Here is a 13,073-nt window from a genome sequence, read left to right as displayed (position 1 = left end):
CTGGGGATCCTGGTCCATGGCTGAACATGGGGCAGCAGTGCCCTGGCAGCCAGGAGGGTCCACCCTGTCCTGGGGGCACCAGGCACAGCATCGGCAGCCGGGCACGGSAGGGGATTGTCCCGCTCTGCTCTGGGCTGGGGAGGCCTCACCTCCAGTGCTGGGGAYAGTTTTGGGTGCCACARYATAAGAAAGACATTAAACTACTAGAGAGAGTCCAAAGGARAGGAACAAAGATGGTGAAGGGCCTTGAGGGGAAGCCGTGTGAGGAGCAGCTGAGGGYACTTGGTGTGTTCAGCCTGGAGAAGAGGAGACTGARGGGAGCCCTCAGTGCAGGGACAACTTCMTTGTGAGGGGAAGAGGAGGGACAGACACTGATCTCTCTATGGTGAGCAGTGACAGGTCCCGAGGGAACAGCCTTGAATTGTGTCTGGGGATATTTAGGTTGGATATTAGAGAAAGGTTCTTCACCCAGAGGGTGGCTGGGCACTGAACAGGCTCCCCTGTGGTCACAGCACCAAGTTTACCAGAGGTCAAGAAGTATTTGGACAAGATTCTCAGACATATGGTGTGACTCTTGGGGTGACCTGTGCAGGGCCACCAGCTGGACTTGGAGATACTTGTGTGCCCCTTCCAACTCAGCGTATTCTCTTAATACATATTATATACTTACGTACTATATATGTATACCTTACTAAGTAATTCCTGCTGGCTGTAATGCTACTTTGGATTATACCTGTAACTAATTCCTCTAATTTAGAACCAGTGGCTCTCCCCGGGTATGTACTTGTATCTGTGCATGTACTTATATTTTTGTTTCCTGTCCTGGTAGTGTTTGAACTGTCTAAGAAAAGGCTGGAAGTAAGGATAAACAAGCCTGTACTACTGCATAATGAAAAGAACATAATAAAAAATGAACATGAACAATAAGGAAATAGTGGAAGCGGATGACAAAACCAGGTAAGATACTGAAAATATGGTAGACCAAGACTGGGACCAGAAAGAAAGGGGTGGGAGAGAGATCACGAAATTGAAGGAGGAACAATGGGAAAATAGTATATACGTAAGTATAAACCAACCTTCTGAAAGACACAAAAATGTCTGCTAAGAAACAATATAATACACAGAAGCTCTAAGAATCAAAAATCGCAAAACCACACACATAGGTTCAAGTAACACTGTGAATACAAAAATCTATATGTTCCCTGGTATTCAAATGATAGTATAGTTATAAAGGCATGACACTGTAGATACATTCTGTAATACATTAATTATGTACCCATGTAGAAGGTATTATTTTACAGCATTGAAGATTCCTTATAAAAAAGGCCATGCAGATTTATTTGATGGAGACATTACTAGGACACCAACCTTTTGAATTACTTGCTGGGATAAGCAAAGCTGATGGAGGAGATGCCCCAGCGCTGTTACGGGCAATCACAGTAACTTCGTAAGTTCCATTGGGCAGCTGTAATGTATGGTTGGTGCTGGTAACATTGTATTTCTTCAGGGAACTGGAAAGTGATGACTTATCTCTGACAGTCACTTCATACTGCAATATTATTCCATTGGCTTCAAATGGCTTCAGTGCCTGTCAGAAACACATCTTTGGTTAAACTGATACTGAACAAATGTGACATAACCCTTACTGTCTTTGAGACAATTAAAAAATATGAGAACAAGACAAGYTACACCTGTATACTTAAGAAAAGCATAAATAACTTGTGCTCATTTCTATAAAGCAGTAACTTCCTAAGCTTATTCGTGGTTTGAATACTCTTTCTTTGATCATATCTAGTGATTCCACAAAAGCTATTCCGTAAGAATTGCCAAACATGTGATGGTAAAACCTCTATTTTATGTGACTCTATAACACAGTGACATAAAAAGAATCTCACATCTTTGGTTTTGTAAGCTGACAAATATGACACAGTTTATGGACCAAAGGAAAGCAGGGGATGGGGAGTGACCATAATTACATTCCCCTTCTCAGGGACTAATGATCCAATTGGACACACCAGCCTTACTGCACACAAATGTGCAGTGCTGTTTTTAACAACCTTGGCCTCTGCAGTAYCTCAGGGATTAATGGATTTTGCAGCTGGGGTATTCAAGTCCAAGTTTTAGGTTACAGCAGAAGGCATGACATGAGGCTATGCTTTGTTCAAGTGGCAGTTCTAAACCTACAGAAGGACAACAAACCAGGAATCTGAAAGTATATTTTAGGTCACAGATGCATGTCAGTTAAATGATGGCCTCTATTTCTGTACATTTAATTTTTCACAACTAATTATTAAGATGAGAATACTAAAATCACTTCTCATCAAAAAAACCTATACTATCCCAGCCATCTCTCAAGGTTGTTGGGTAGATTTTTCCACTTAAAAATTCATGCTCTTAAAAGAATACTCAGTTTTTGCTATCTGCTTTACCTTCCACAACAGATGCACAATCCAGGAAGCTGGTGAGTGAGATGCATCAATGATCCTCCATATGGGTGGTCCTTTAGAAGGTACTAATGAAAGAAACAATGCTTAAGTAGAAATATTTTTGTTTAATCTGTTTGAATTAATCTGTTGACTATCATTATATGCTTACTTTCTTTAAACAAAAAAGCATTTTAAAAAGCAATTCCTTTCTTTCTCAATGCAAAGAATGCTTGTCATATTAAGTGGAAAAGCTTCCTGAAAGGATGAGCAAGATACAGTTCTGCTATGAATGTACAGTATAAAAAGAAGTGTGAGTCACAATGGTGGGCACCTGCAAGGTTAGACTGAAGGTAAGAATGCTGAGTGAGGCACGGTCACACCTACAGTGTGCAGCCTCCATCCAGAGGCACAGCTCTTCACCCTGCAAATCCTGCTACCATCTGTATCTACCACACTGCTCCTAGCCCTCGATATCAAGTCACCTGAGAAAAGGAAAGTGCACAAGAGTTAACAAGGAGACRAATTTCTCCAGGCAGTAAGACTTCTTGATTCTAAAAGGGTAACAGAACTGCAGTACTTCTGTACAATACTATTGTACATTYTGGCATCTGTACTATGAAAGAGTAGCATTTGCACAACAAATCCCATTCCAAAGTAAAATAAACCAACCCTACAATATTTCGAAGTAAAAGGAACCAGCCAACATTACACTGCACAAAGCAATAAAAAGTGGCCAACCTTTTGTGAAGGTCTTAGTCCCAAGAGCAAGTCGATCTCAATATAAATTATATCTTTAATCTGGTAAGATTACYTTTTCTTAAGAGCTCTTCCAGAGCATTTAGGGTACAAATTATTATGAGGTTTTACCTTTTAAGCTCAAACACCCCTCAGTACCAAGTACATAGTGTGCATCTTGTCTTTTATGCTTTACATTGTGAGAGAAGGAGAACCAGGAATTGAGGCAAAGGGAGCTCTTTCACATAGCTGAGTACCTCAGTTTGATTCAAATGAAAAACAAGCAATTGTACATCTTGCCTAATATAGATCATGAATCTAACATGACCTGCCTGGTGTTAATTTGCCACTGCAACACCATAGTTCTGAGGCTAAAGTTAAGACAGGGATACTTAATATTAGCAATATTTTTGCAAAGCCAGTCACCACAGCAGAACATCAATGCAACCTAAGTAGGCAGGCAGCCCTGAAATATCACTACTCAGCCTGAGATAGAAAACACAGAAAGTAAAGCCATGCTATCATTATGAGTTGAAAGGCAGAGACTAGAATATTGGTATTTTTTACAGTACCTCCCCCAGAGAAAGGAAACTTTTACAGAATTGAAGCCATTATGCATACAAATTCCATTCTGTTTAAACAAAAATTGTAACAATTTTCTATCCAAGATGGCAAATTAACTCAAATCAGGCAAAAAAAGGAAGGAYTTCTAATGTGTTTTAACAATAGAATCTGTATTGGTTTAACTTAATGGGCACTGAAACACTACTGTGAGCAGACTCCTCAGAAAAGAAATGCATTGGAAAGTACTACAGAACACATAAGATATCACACAAAGAAGACCATAAGGTACAAGCAGAAAAAGCTAAAGCACATTTGAAAAAGAATAATACCAATCAGCTTGATACTGAAGCTCACAAACAGCTATAGAACAAAGTATTTGTAGTAATGGGATGTAAGAATGGATTCKCTAATGAGTATTAAGTACACAACACTGGCTTCCTATGGGGTAGCATCAACACAAGCCAGAAACAATGCCAACCTTGCAGACTATCAGAGCGGAAAATAAATGATAATTAACACCTTGGAAAAASTTGAAAGTAAACCAGAATGTGTTATTTAGATGCTTTAGTGCATAAGAAGCTATGCTTATCACATCCACATTATTTTATATCATTATGTAACTAAGTTTGTGAAGAAGTCTATGTATCCTACATGACTAAAATCTTCTGTTCATAATTGTTGATGATTGTTCACCTATGACTGTTACTGGTCTCCTAAACATSAAGCTGTTAATCAACTAAGGCAGCTGGTCTACCAAGAAAATCCTTTCTAACAGCAGAACAACTTCTGTTACAGAGAACAATCTTCAGAATACAAAATGAAGCACAAAGCCTACATCTCTTCCAGAAGACTAAGAATAGAGTTTCTGTGAAGACTGCTCTTCTTCCCTGCTGCCTGTTCTAGCTGTTTTCAGGGAGCACCTCTAGACTAGCTTAATAGGAAGCTATTCTTATGCTCCTTGGCATGCATGGGTCAAGTCAGTGCTGAAAGTAACTCAGAAGAGCTTTGCTGTTTATACAAGCAGGCAGCTCAAGCAAGTAGACACCATTTCAGCTGGCCATTGTCAAACTGCTGAGCACTCACACACTTAAGAAGTCAGTGACCTATTTTTGTATATTACTTACTATCTTCAGTGGTTATCCCAGTCTTTTCTTCACTCCAGTCACTCCAGTAGCCCACTCCATCTTCCTTCATGCAACGAATGGAAAAGACATACTCTGTGTAGGGTCTGAGCCCCTGAACACTGAATGAAGTTCTCTGGGAAGCTGTGTCTTCAGAAGGAACCTGCAAATGTGACAAAGATTTTTAAAAGCTGATCAAAAAATGTAAAGCTGAATTTTGTGCTACTTCAATTGTCATCCAAGAGGGTTCCCYACTACATACACACCTAATACTGAAAGGTTTTCCTTCCTACACATTTCTGAAAATTTCAATTCTCAAACATCGTCTGGTAAAGGTTGTCAGAATTGTGTGTCTTTACCAGGTGTAAGAAAATACATACATTAGAACTTAGGCAGATACCTCAGGACAATCTTTCTCTTTTTCAAGAAAAAATTAGCTTACATCTTTCTCTTCCCATATAATTCTGCTACTTACTGATTAGAATATCCTGCCTCAGAACTGTAATATCCTTCAGAATTTTGCTAGGTTACCTGCTCGATTACTGATTGCAGAATTATTGGCTACTAGAAGTTAAAAGTCCAGGATCATTTCTTCCACTGATTCAGAACAGTGTTTTTTTAGTGAAACTGGAAATAGTTTTAGAGTAGTTTTGCTAATAAATTATTTTCATAAGCTCTTTCACTTAACTTAGGTGAGCAACTGAATGTCAGAAAAGTATTCTTAGTGCATATGTAGGGAAGAAAGCATGGAGCAGGTAATAGACACAAGTGGGTATACACACAGATTCTTTGCACTATTCCACTTGCAACTAAGGGTTTGTTACAGTGAGGAACCCTGCAAGGGGAATGAGTGTGTATTAAACACTAATGCAGCACCCTTAGGAAGTTAGCCTTGAGGGCAAAGAATTACCACAATAGTCCAATTTTACCATAGTTAAGCAAGTTCAGCTGATTTAAAATTACTATTTCAATGGTCTTGCGCATATGTTAGAAGGGCAAGACAAGTYAGAAGAAGTTGTCCCATCAGGACAACATATCCACAGACCCTGCACTTGCAGACCAGATTTTGCAGGCCAGTGCTTTTTGAAATACCAGTACAGGTGACCTTAATAAGCAGTTTCTGCATCTAAAGCGACATTAGTCACAAGGAGCTATGTTACGCTACCTGCCCCAAATCAGTATTTTGGTAAAATCAGAAGCAGTCTTCCTTCCAAGAACTCAGAGAGTTCAGAATACTTTTGGGCTTCTTTTGGCGTACTGGAGTACTGCTGCTCTGAAAGAAGGCTTAAAGTAAGGAAAACCCAAGGAGTTATTAAAAATAYGTCCACAACTGATGCAAAAGAAAGAAACCCCCACAACTTTTGATGACAGGAACTTATCATAGTACATTACAGGTAAAGATTACTCCTTACCCTTTTCCTGTTCCTTGACTGCATCACACTTAAGGCATATACACCGGCAGCCAGATTGTACAGAATTACACATTCATTCAGGTTGGAAGAGACAATTGAGTCCAATAGACCTACCACTGCTAAATCCACCACTGAATCATGTCCCTGAGTGCCACATCTAGATCTTTTCTTAACACTTATAGGCATGGTAACTCTTCCACTTCCCCAGGCCAAACCTTGAAAAATTATTTCCATGAAGAAATTTTTCCTCACATCCAATGTAAACCATTCCTGGTACAGTTCGAGGCCATTTCTGCTCATCCTAAAACTTGTCACTTGGAAGAACAGACTGACTTTGATACAAATCCTTTCCAGGTAGTTGTAGAGTGGTAATAGTCACTTCTCTGCCTTCTTTCCTCCAGACTGAACTCCCCAGCTTCCTCAGACGCTTGTAACAGCTGTGCTCCAGACCCTTCTCCAGCTTCACTGCCCTTCTCAGGACTAACTCCAGCCCCTCAATGTCTTTCATGGAGCATGGAGCCCAAAACCAGGATTCAGGGTGTGGCTTTCACCAGTGACAAAAACAGGCCTGCTGGCCCTACCATTGCTGATCCAGGCCAGGATGCCATTGGCCTTCTTGGCCACCTGGGCACACCCTGGCTCATGTTCAGCTGCTGTCCACAGCACCCGCAGGCTCTTTTCCACTGGGCAGCTTTCCAGCCATTCTGCCCCAGCCTGTTGGACTGCCTGGGGCTGTTGTAGCCCAACTGCAGGTATAGTAAGTTCTAAAAAGTTCCCAGCATGGTACAGTATTTACCCAAGCTTTAAATGAGATTTAGATCACTCACTGTGCACAAGCATAAGAAGATGAAAACTCATCAATGCTTTATATACTGCACATGCAGAATAAAATTCAAAATAAACATATTGCACTGTGACAGCGAGGACAGCAAAAAGTCCACACTGATATGAAAATGTCACCGTACTCAGACTACGCTGAAAAATCAGAGCCTTCATGGACAGGCAAAATACATGGTCACCCAAGGTAGTTTAAGACAGAAGAGAAGGAAATAAAAGTGAATACTCTGAACTACAAGATAGGGAAGTGTAGTTTGACAAATAGCTGGGTTACAGCAGAATCATGGCAAGGGACATTAGTGGTATTACCTCCATCCAGTTTGTGTCACCAACGATCCTATAGCGAATATTGAATTTCAGCTTTATCACAGTGTATGGAATCCAATTCTCCCAGGAAAGYGCCAGAACTGTAGGAAGTACTGTGGACATGACTGATACATTCTGCGGAGGCAGTGGTTTAACTAGAAGAGAAGAAGTTAGAGTCAGCTCCACAGCTGTAYTTTACCATGCCTTTAGAAGCTGGCAACACTATGTTGCAGCACTACTGTAAGAGCCTTTCAGGACCTGAAATAGCTGCTACTACACGTCATTTTCTAAAAGCAGACTACTCAACACAAACTTGCTATCTGAATTGTGATGGAATCTCTCACCATCCCTACCTCTGCCTAGCACAGTTCAAATTCTAGTCAACAACACTTATGCTGTATTCCTTATTATAGTGAAGAAACATTAACATACCAATTCAGCAATATGCAAAAATCCAGCAGTATTATTCTATTGAAGCTTTAAGGGGCATATAGTTACCAATGTCAACGGGATCAAGAACAAGAGGATCAGATTCAGCCTTCCCAAGTGCATTTGCTGCTTCTACCCAGATCTCCGTATTAACAAAGAAGTGAACRTCATGAACTGTACAAGAATTGTTTACATCTTTTGGTATACAGTCAGGAAAGATATCTTCTGGCCTAAATAAAAGAGAAGGAAAAAAGACAAAGCAATAAGTTTGGTTTCTTTTAGAGAATATTTTAAGGTAGATCAGAGTGATCAATCATCTTCTCTTGTATGTTTCCCCTAAGCCTTAATTCTGTAAGCAGAGGGAGGGGAAGAAAAAGTGGGAATGACTTGCTCAGTCATAAGCATTAGAACTGAAACAGAATCAAAATCCTTTGACTTCTAGTCACATATCTTCAAAAGCGCAAACTGGAGCACTGTAATTAAATTTATATAAAAAACCTGACTTGGCTTAAAAAAGAAAAGATCAAGAGTTGATACAATTAATCAAAAGTAACATGGCCAGTAAACAGAATGCATTAGAAAAGTAGTCAGTGCTATTCCCATATCTTTCAAGAGTACAGTGTTAGAGGTGCAATACATAATTTCTGTTTACCATCTTCTGCTACACTAACACCACGTAGTTCTAGGGGCATCGGGAAATTTGCAAAGCATTTACATTTTTTATCAGTGCATACTTTTTACTACACCTACTGGTAAAATACTTCAGCAGAATGGGGTAAATTGAAAACTGTAGGCAATCATTCTTAGCTCCAGAACAGAGAAGCAATCCTGTTCATTTTAAACTACACAGACCATCTAAAGAGTTTGGGAAGTACCTGAATTTGCTTTCATAGGAGAAATACTTTGCTGAAGCTTTCACGTTAGGATTAACTCAAAATAGTGATTGTCCACAATTCCTATGAAGTGCAGAGTAGATAATACCTCTACAAATGCAGTCATTTTATGTTGGTTTCTCTACTCAGAATCCTAGAATGGACTGCAGCTTTAAAAGTCATCTAGTCTGATCCTCTGCAATGATATTCCACTAGTTTAGAATGGGGGAGCACTGTCAACTCAGAAAAGTGTAAAAATTTGGCTACAGCCTCCTCTTATTAGATGTACTGTACTCAATCCACATTAATCATATATTTGAAGAATAGAAAAGTATGAGATTAACGCTACTCCAAAATAAGTTCAGCAACAAAATTTCAATTAGAATTAATTGGAATGCCAACTCTTTCCTTCCCCCTCAAATCAGACAGACAGCAATGCTTCAGAAAACTGGACTTATGTTAAGAACCCKTCCAAAGTATCAGGAATTTCAAGGAACGTTGGTTTAGCACAAAAATATTTTTCACAATTATTTAGAGATTCTATAGAGCGTTACTTACCAGCTGTATCTCAACCTGAACTGAGTATCCAGGTATGTATGCCTTCCAGGGTCCCAGGTACAAGTCATATGGTATGTGAGTTTTGACACCTGATGCACAATGCAACTTAAGTTCTTGGGCTTCTCTGGGGGCACTGTAAAGAAAGAGTTAGTAATAATTAATCTATTTTTCAATCCAGCAAGATTAATTTTAAGTGTCCTACTAGAGGGGGACACTTCGTTTCTGTTACCATCCGAAGTATTTAATCCCATTTTTTTCTAAAGGATGTGRCAAAAAGTGCTGGATACTGTCCTGCAATCAAAGTCAAGAAGCTTAAACAGCTGCTTTGGCAAACAGTAGGCTGTATAAGGAATAAGAACCTGCTAGTAAGGAACAACAAAGATTTCTCATTCTGACGCAGAAAACCTCATATTAACCATCACTCATCTAAATATATTTTAATTCACACAGAAGAAAAATAGATTAATAACCACTACTAAATTGGCATATGGTGACTCTGCCAGTAACTTGAGCTCTAAAAGCAATTTGATAGGTCTGTTCTCCCGCAGCTGAGGTATGGAAAAAGCTTGAGCTGCAAACTCATACAAGAAATATTTGGGGTCTCCATCAATGCACTGTAGTGCATAAGGAACTTCTTCAGAATGCAGCAAATTTTCTTTCCCTCTTAAATTCCAATCATAGCATATAAAGAGTCTGTTTCTACCTCCTCATTATTCAAGAGTATAAATGTACTTAAAGAATCTTATTTTCCTGTGGAAGGACTTTATAAGTCATGCTAGAAGCATCTAATTTTAAATGGTGAATTCAAGCTGGCTTTTTGCATGCACACCACCCAGCAACTGCAGTACCTTTTGCCATCACTAGGAGACAACACAATTCATCAGCCATACCATGAGATATTTAGGACACTTAACATTTGTCCTATAAGCAGGACACCAAGTAATAAAGTTATTCATGTGACTTTCTCAAGACAGTCTTGCCTAAAAGAGCACTTGCTCTGAACCATGTGCTATCATCCTAGAACAAAGGAAGTTTATAAACAGTTAAAAGTATTTTCTGAGGTATAAAATAATCCAAATAATATGTTCCATCCTTAAGGCAATTCAGGTTAGCTTTAATGATACAGATGGACTAAATATTTCTCAGTCCATTAATGAAGGAACATTATTTTCAAAATGCAAGTATCAAATCAGGAGATATGATCTAAAACWATTTCCTCCAAATCTGAAACAGAAGCAAGAAATGTTAATTTCATAGTATCTATTTCAGTTGAATCCACATCTTTATTCTGTAATCCAAATCTGCCTCTTCAATATTTTTGTTGTTCTGTTTTTCCTATTTCAACACTGAAATACTCTAAAGTATTTTCTACTTTTTAGAAAACTTTATTCAGGGCAGTTAGCAGCTTTAATGGCATGTAATTTGACAATATTTTTACTCTATTACCCAGGAACCGAGGGAATGAAAACAAGTGCCTCAAGATATGCACTGTCCTATTGTTTGCATTTTCCCGTTTCTTAGAAGTGATTTTCTTAAGACCAGAATAAAATGTAAAAAAATGGTACTCACAGCCTACTGTAACTGTAATTCCATAAATGTTCTGTTCAATCTGTCCATCTGCTACAATGTTGCATGTCAAAGGTGTAGCTAGTGAAGAAGTGTCATTAAATGTGACACTCGAAACTGTTTTGTTTACTTCACGATACTGTTCTTTAGGTACCACTCTATTTTTAATTTTCCAGATAATCTGACTGGCATAGATATTGCCAAAGTCAAGACAACTCTCATTCAGAATGCATAATGCTGTGAAATTGGAACCAAGGGGCAGCACAGGAGATTCCGGGATGATGTGACCACATGACTGCACAAGTCCACTTGAAGCTAAAAAGACAAAGAATTTCATATTTATTAAAAACTACTGAGCATTCTCTAATCAATATTGCTGCTACATCACTACTGCAATGTTAATAACACTCCACAAGTCTAAGCAGCAAGTTAAATAGGTATTTGACAATTATAAAACTGAAATGCATTAGTAGACCACCAAGAAGATTTAAGGGGAAAAACCTTTAAAGTGCAGCACTCTTTAGGCTTCGCAAAAGCACTTTACCAAGCTAGGAAAGCTCTATTAATAAACAGAGGCACTTAGAGAAAGAGAGAAAGAGAGAGAGAGAGAGAGAGAGAGAGAGAGAGAGTGGAGAGTCAAGGGTTGCATGTTTCTATCTTTTCAAGGAGGAAGTTATTATACTTGAGGTTACTCTTCTGATAAAAAAGCAATTTTTGTTAAGAAAGTTAGGAAAATAGGGGTAAGTGTGCACCTTTATTGTGGTGAACTAGTGTTAGGAGGCTAGCTGTGTCTATCCTAACACACCTTGATTTCTGTTCCCCTCCAACAAGTACCGAGACAAAAGAGCAAGCTTTGCACATCTGATTTCACAAGTTCTACATCCTCTTGTATTTGAGACACAGAACTCTTACCGTTAGGAGAGCAAATATTCAACACCAGATAGAAGCCACAGGCCACCCAGTTCCACCTAGAAAACATGCTGCACAGAATTTCTGTAACGAGAAAGATGTAAATTTTAAAATTTAAACTATTATTCTTTACTTTAGATCAATGTAAAATTCAGATTTACATTTGCTGTAAGATAATTTCTCACATATACACATTTATTTTCCTGGAAGAGTTTGAATCTTCTCACATTAGAATGAGAATAATGTTTTCATATTCATCACTGCTCTAAAACAAAAGCAAATGTCTACTTAAGAAAACTGAGTCTGTTTAAAACTGCTTTAATTACACATTTAAGAAATGTATCAGCTTTAGGGGTCTACATTGTATATGAAAAAAACTTCGCTGATAATTCGGTGGGAGGTTTAGTTAGGACAAATGTAACACTCTGGATCAGGTTTTAAAACATAAACCTATGAATCTGATTATGGTTATCATACTTACCTGACTTTCAAGGGCACTGATATAAAGCTTTGGACAAGTTTCAGAACAACTCACCACAAAACCGGAATCTCATGCACAAGAGTAACTTAAAATACATTCAGCAACTACAAAGCACAATGCTTCCATATCAAGAACTGTTATCTACTATATAAAAAGCATTAATTAAATCTTCAAAACCTTACAAGGAGCTTGCAATTCCCCAAAATCTTGAGTGAATTTTATAAAATTTATTTTTGGATTGCAATAGAGATCCCTCGCTCTCAAGTGTTGACATTTCTGGAAAAGTTTAGATAAACTGAAGCATTCACATAGTAGATTCCACCCCCGTTGCTCTGAAGCCACAAAGACTGCTCTGGTTTTCTCAACTTGCTGTTTTAAACCAGCCCTAAACTAGTAAAAGCAAGTGATCATCCTCTACTAAGCATATGAATGATATTATTTTTAGCTACATTTATGCATCTTTACAGGAACAGATAGATCAGCTTAGAGAAATTTGGCATTTAGTTCACAAGCTGATTTCTAAAAGCATTCTTCATACTATTCTTACATGTAGAAACTAAACATAGCTTCTTTTGGTTTACTAAGATTTAATGAGATGAGACTGCCTACAGCAACACTGTTTCTGAAGTCTTATTTTACACTAACCTGATAGAATGTCTTTGGAAACTGGTATTCTAAGCTTTACCCTATAAAAGGAAACTCACAAAAATTTTTAAAGAATTCCATTGTATTCCCTAGACAGGAAAATTTATAATTGACATTTGCTATTATGAGAAGGAAAACAAACTGCAGTGAATGACAATAAACAGGCTTTGATTATATGTAATTTACTTTGTAACAGTAATAGAAAGACACAA

General features: G+C 38.3%; 1 protein-coding gene across 1 annotated transcript in view; it reads right to left on the bottom strand.

Moving 5' to 3' along the window:
- IL6ST (interleukin 6 cytokine family signal transducer) overlaps positions 1-13,073 on the bottom strand; it is a 28,403-nt gene that overhangs the window by 8,077 nt on the left and 7,253 nt on the right. The window contains exons 2-9 of the mRNA XM_057389589.1: positions 11,739-11,819; positions 10,830-11,141; positions 9,261-9,393; positions 7,900-8,060; positions 7,405-7,556; positions 4,850-5,009; positions 2,430-2,512; positions 1,369-1,588 (exon numbers count right to left, since the gene is read on the bottom strand). Of these exons, the coding sequence (XP_057245572.1) occupies positions 1,369-1,588; positions 2,430-2,512; positions 4,850-5,009; positions 7,405-7,556; positions 7,900-8,060; positions 9,261-9,393; positions 10,830-11,141; positions 11,739-11,819 (1,302 nt within the window). The remainder of the gene's footprint in view (positions 1-1,368; positions 1,589-2,429; positions 2,513-4,849; positions 5,010-7,404; positions 7,557-7,899; positions 8,061-9,260; positions 9,394-10,829; positions 11,142-11,738; positions 11,820-13,073) is intronic.

Source organism: Malurus melanocephalus, unplaced genomic scaffold (genome assembly GCF_030028575.1).
Source record: "Malurus melanocephalus ecotype Western Australia unplaced genomic scaffold, MMel_1.1 scaffold_18, whole genome shotgun sequence".
Classification (NCBI taxonomy): Eukaryota; Metazoa; Chordata; class Aves; order Passeriformes; family Maluridae; genus Malurus; species Malurus melanocephalus.
Note: the sequence above shows the minus strand (reverse complement) of the source record. Positions and strands in the feature narration are given on the sequence as shown.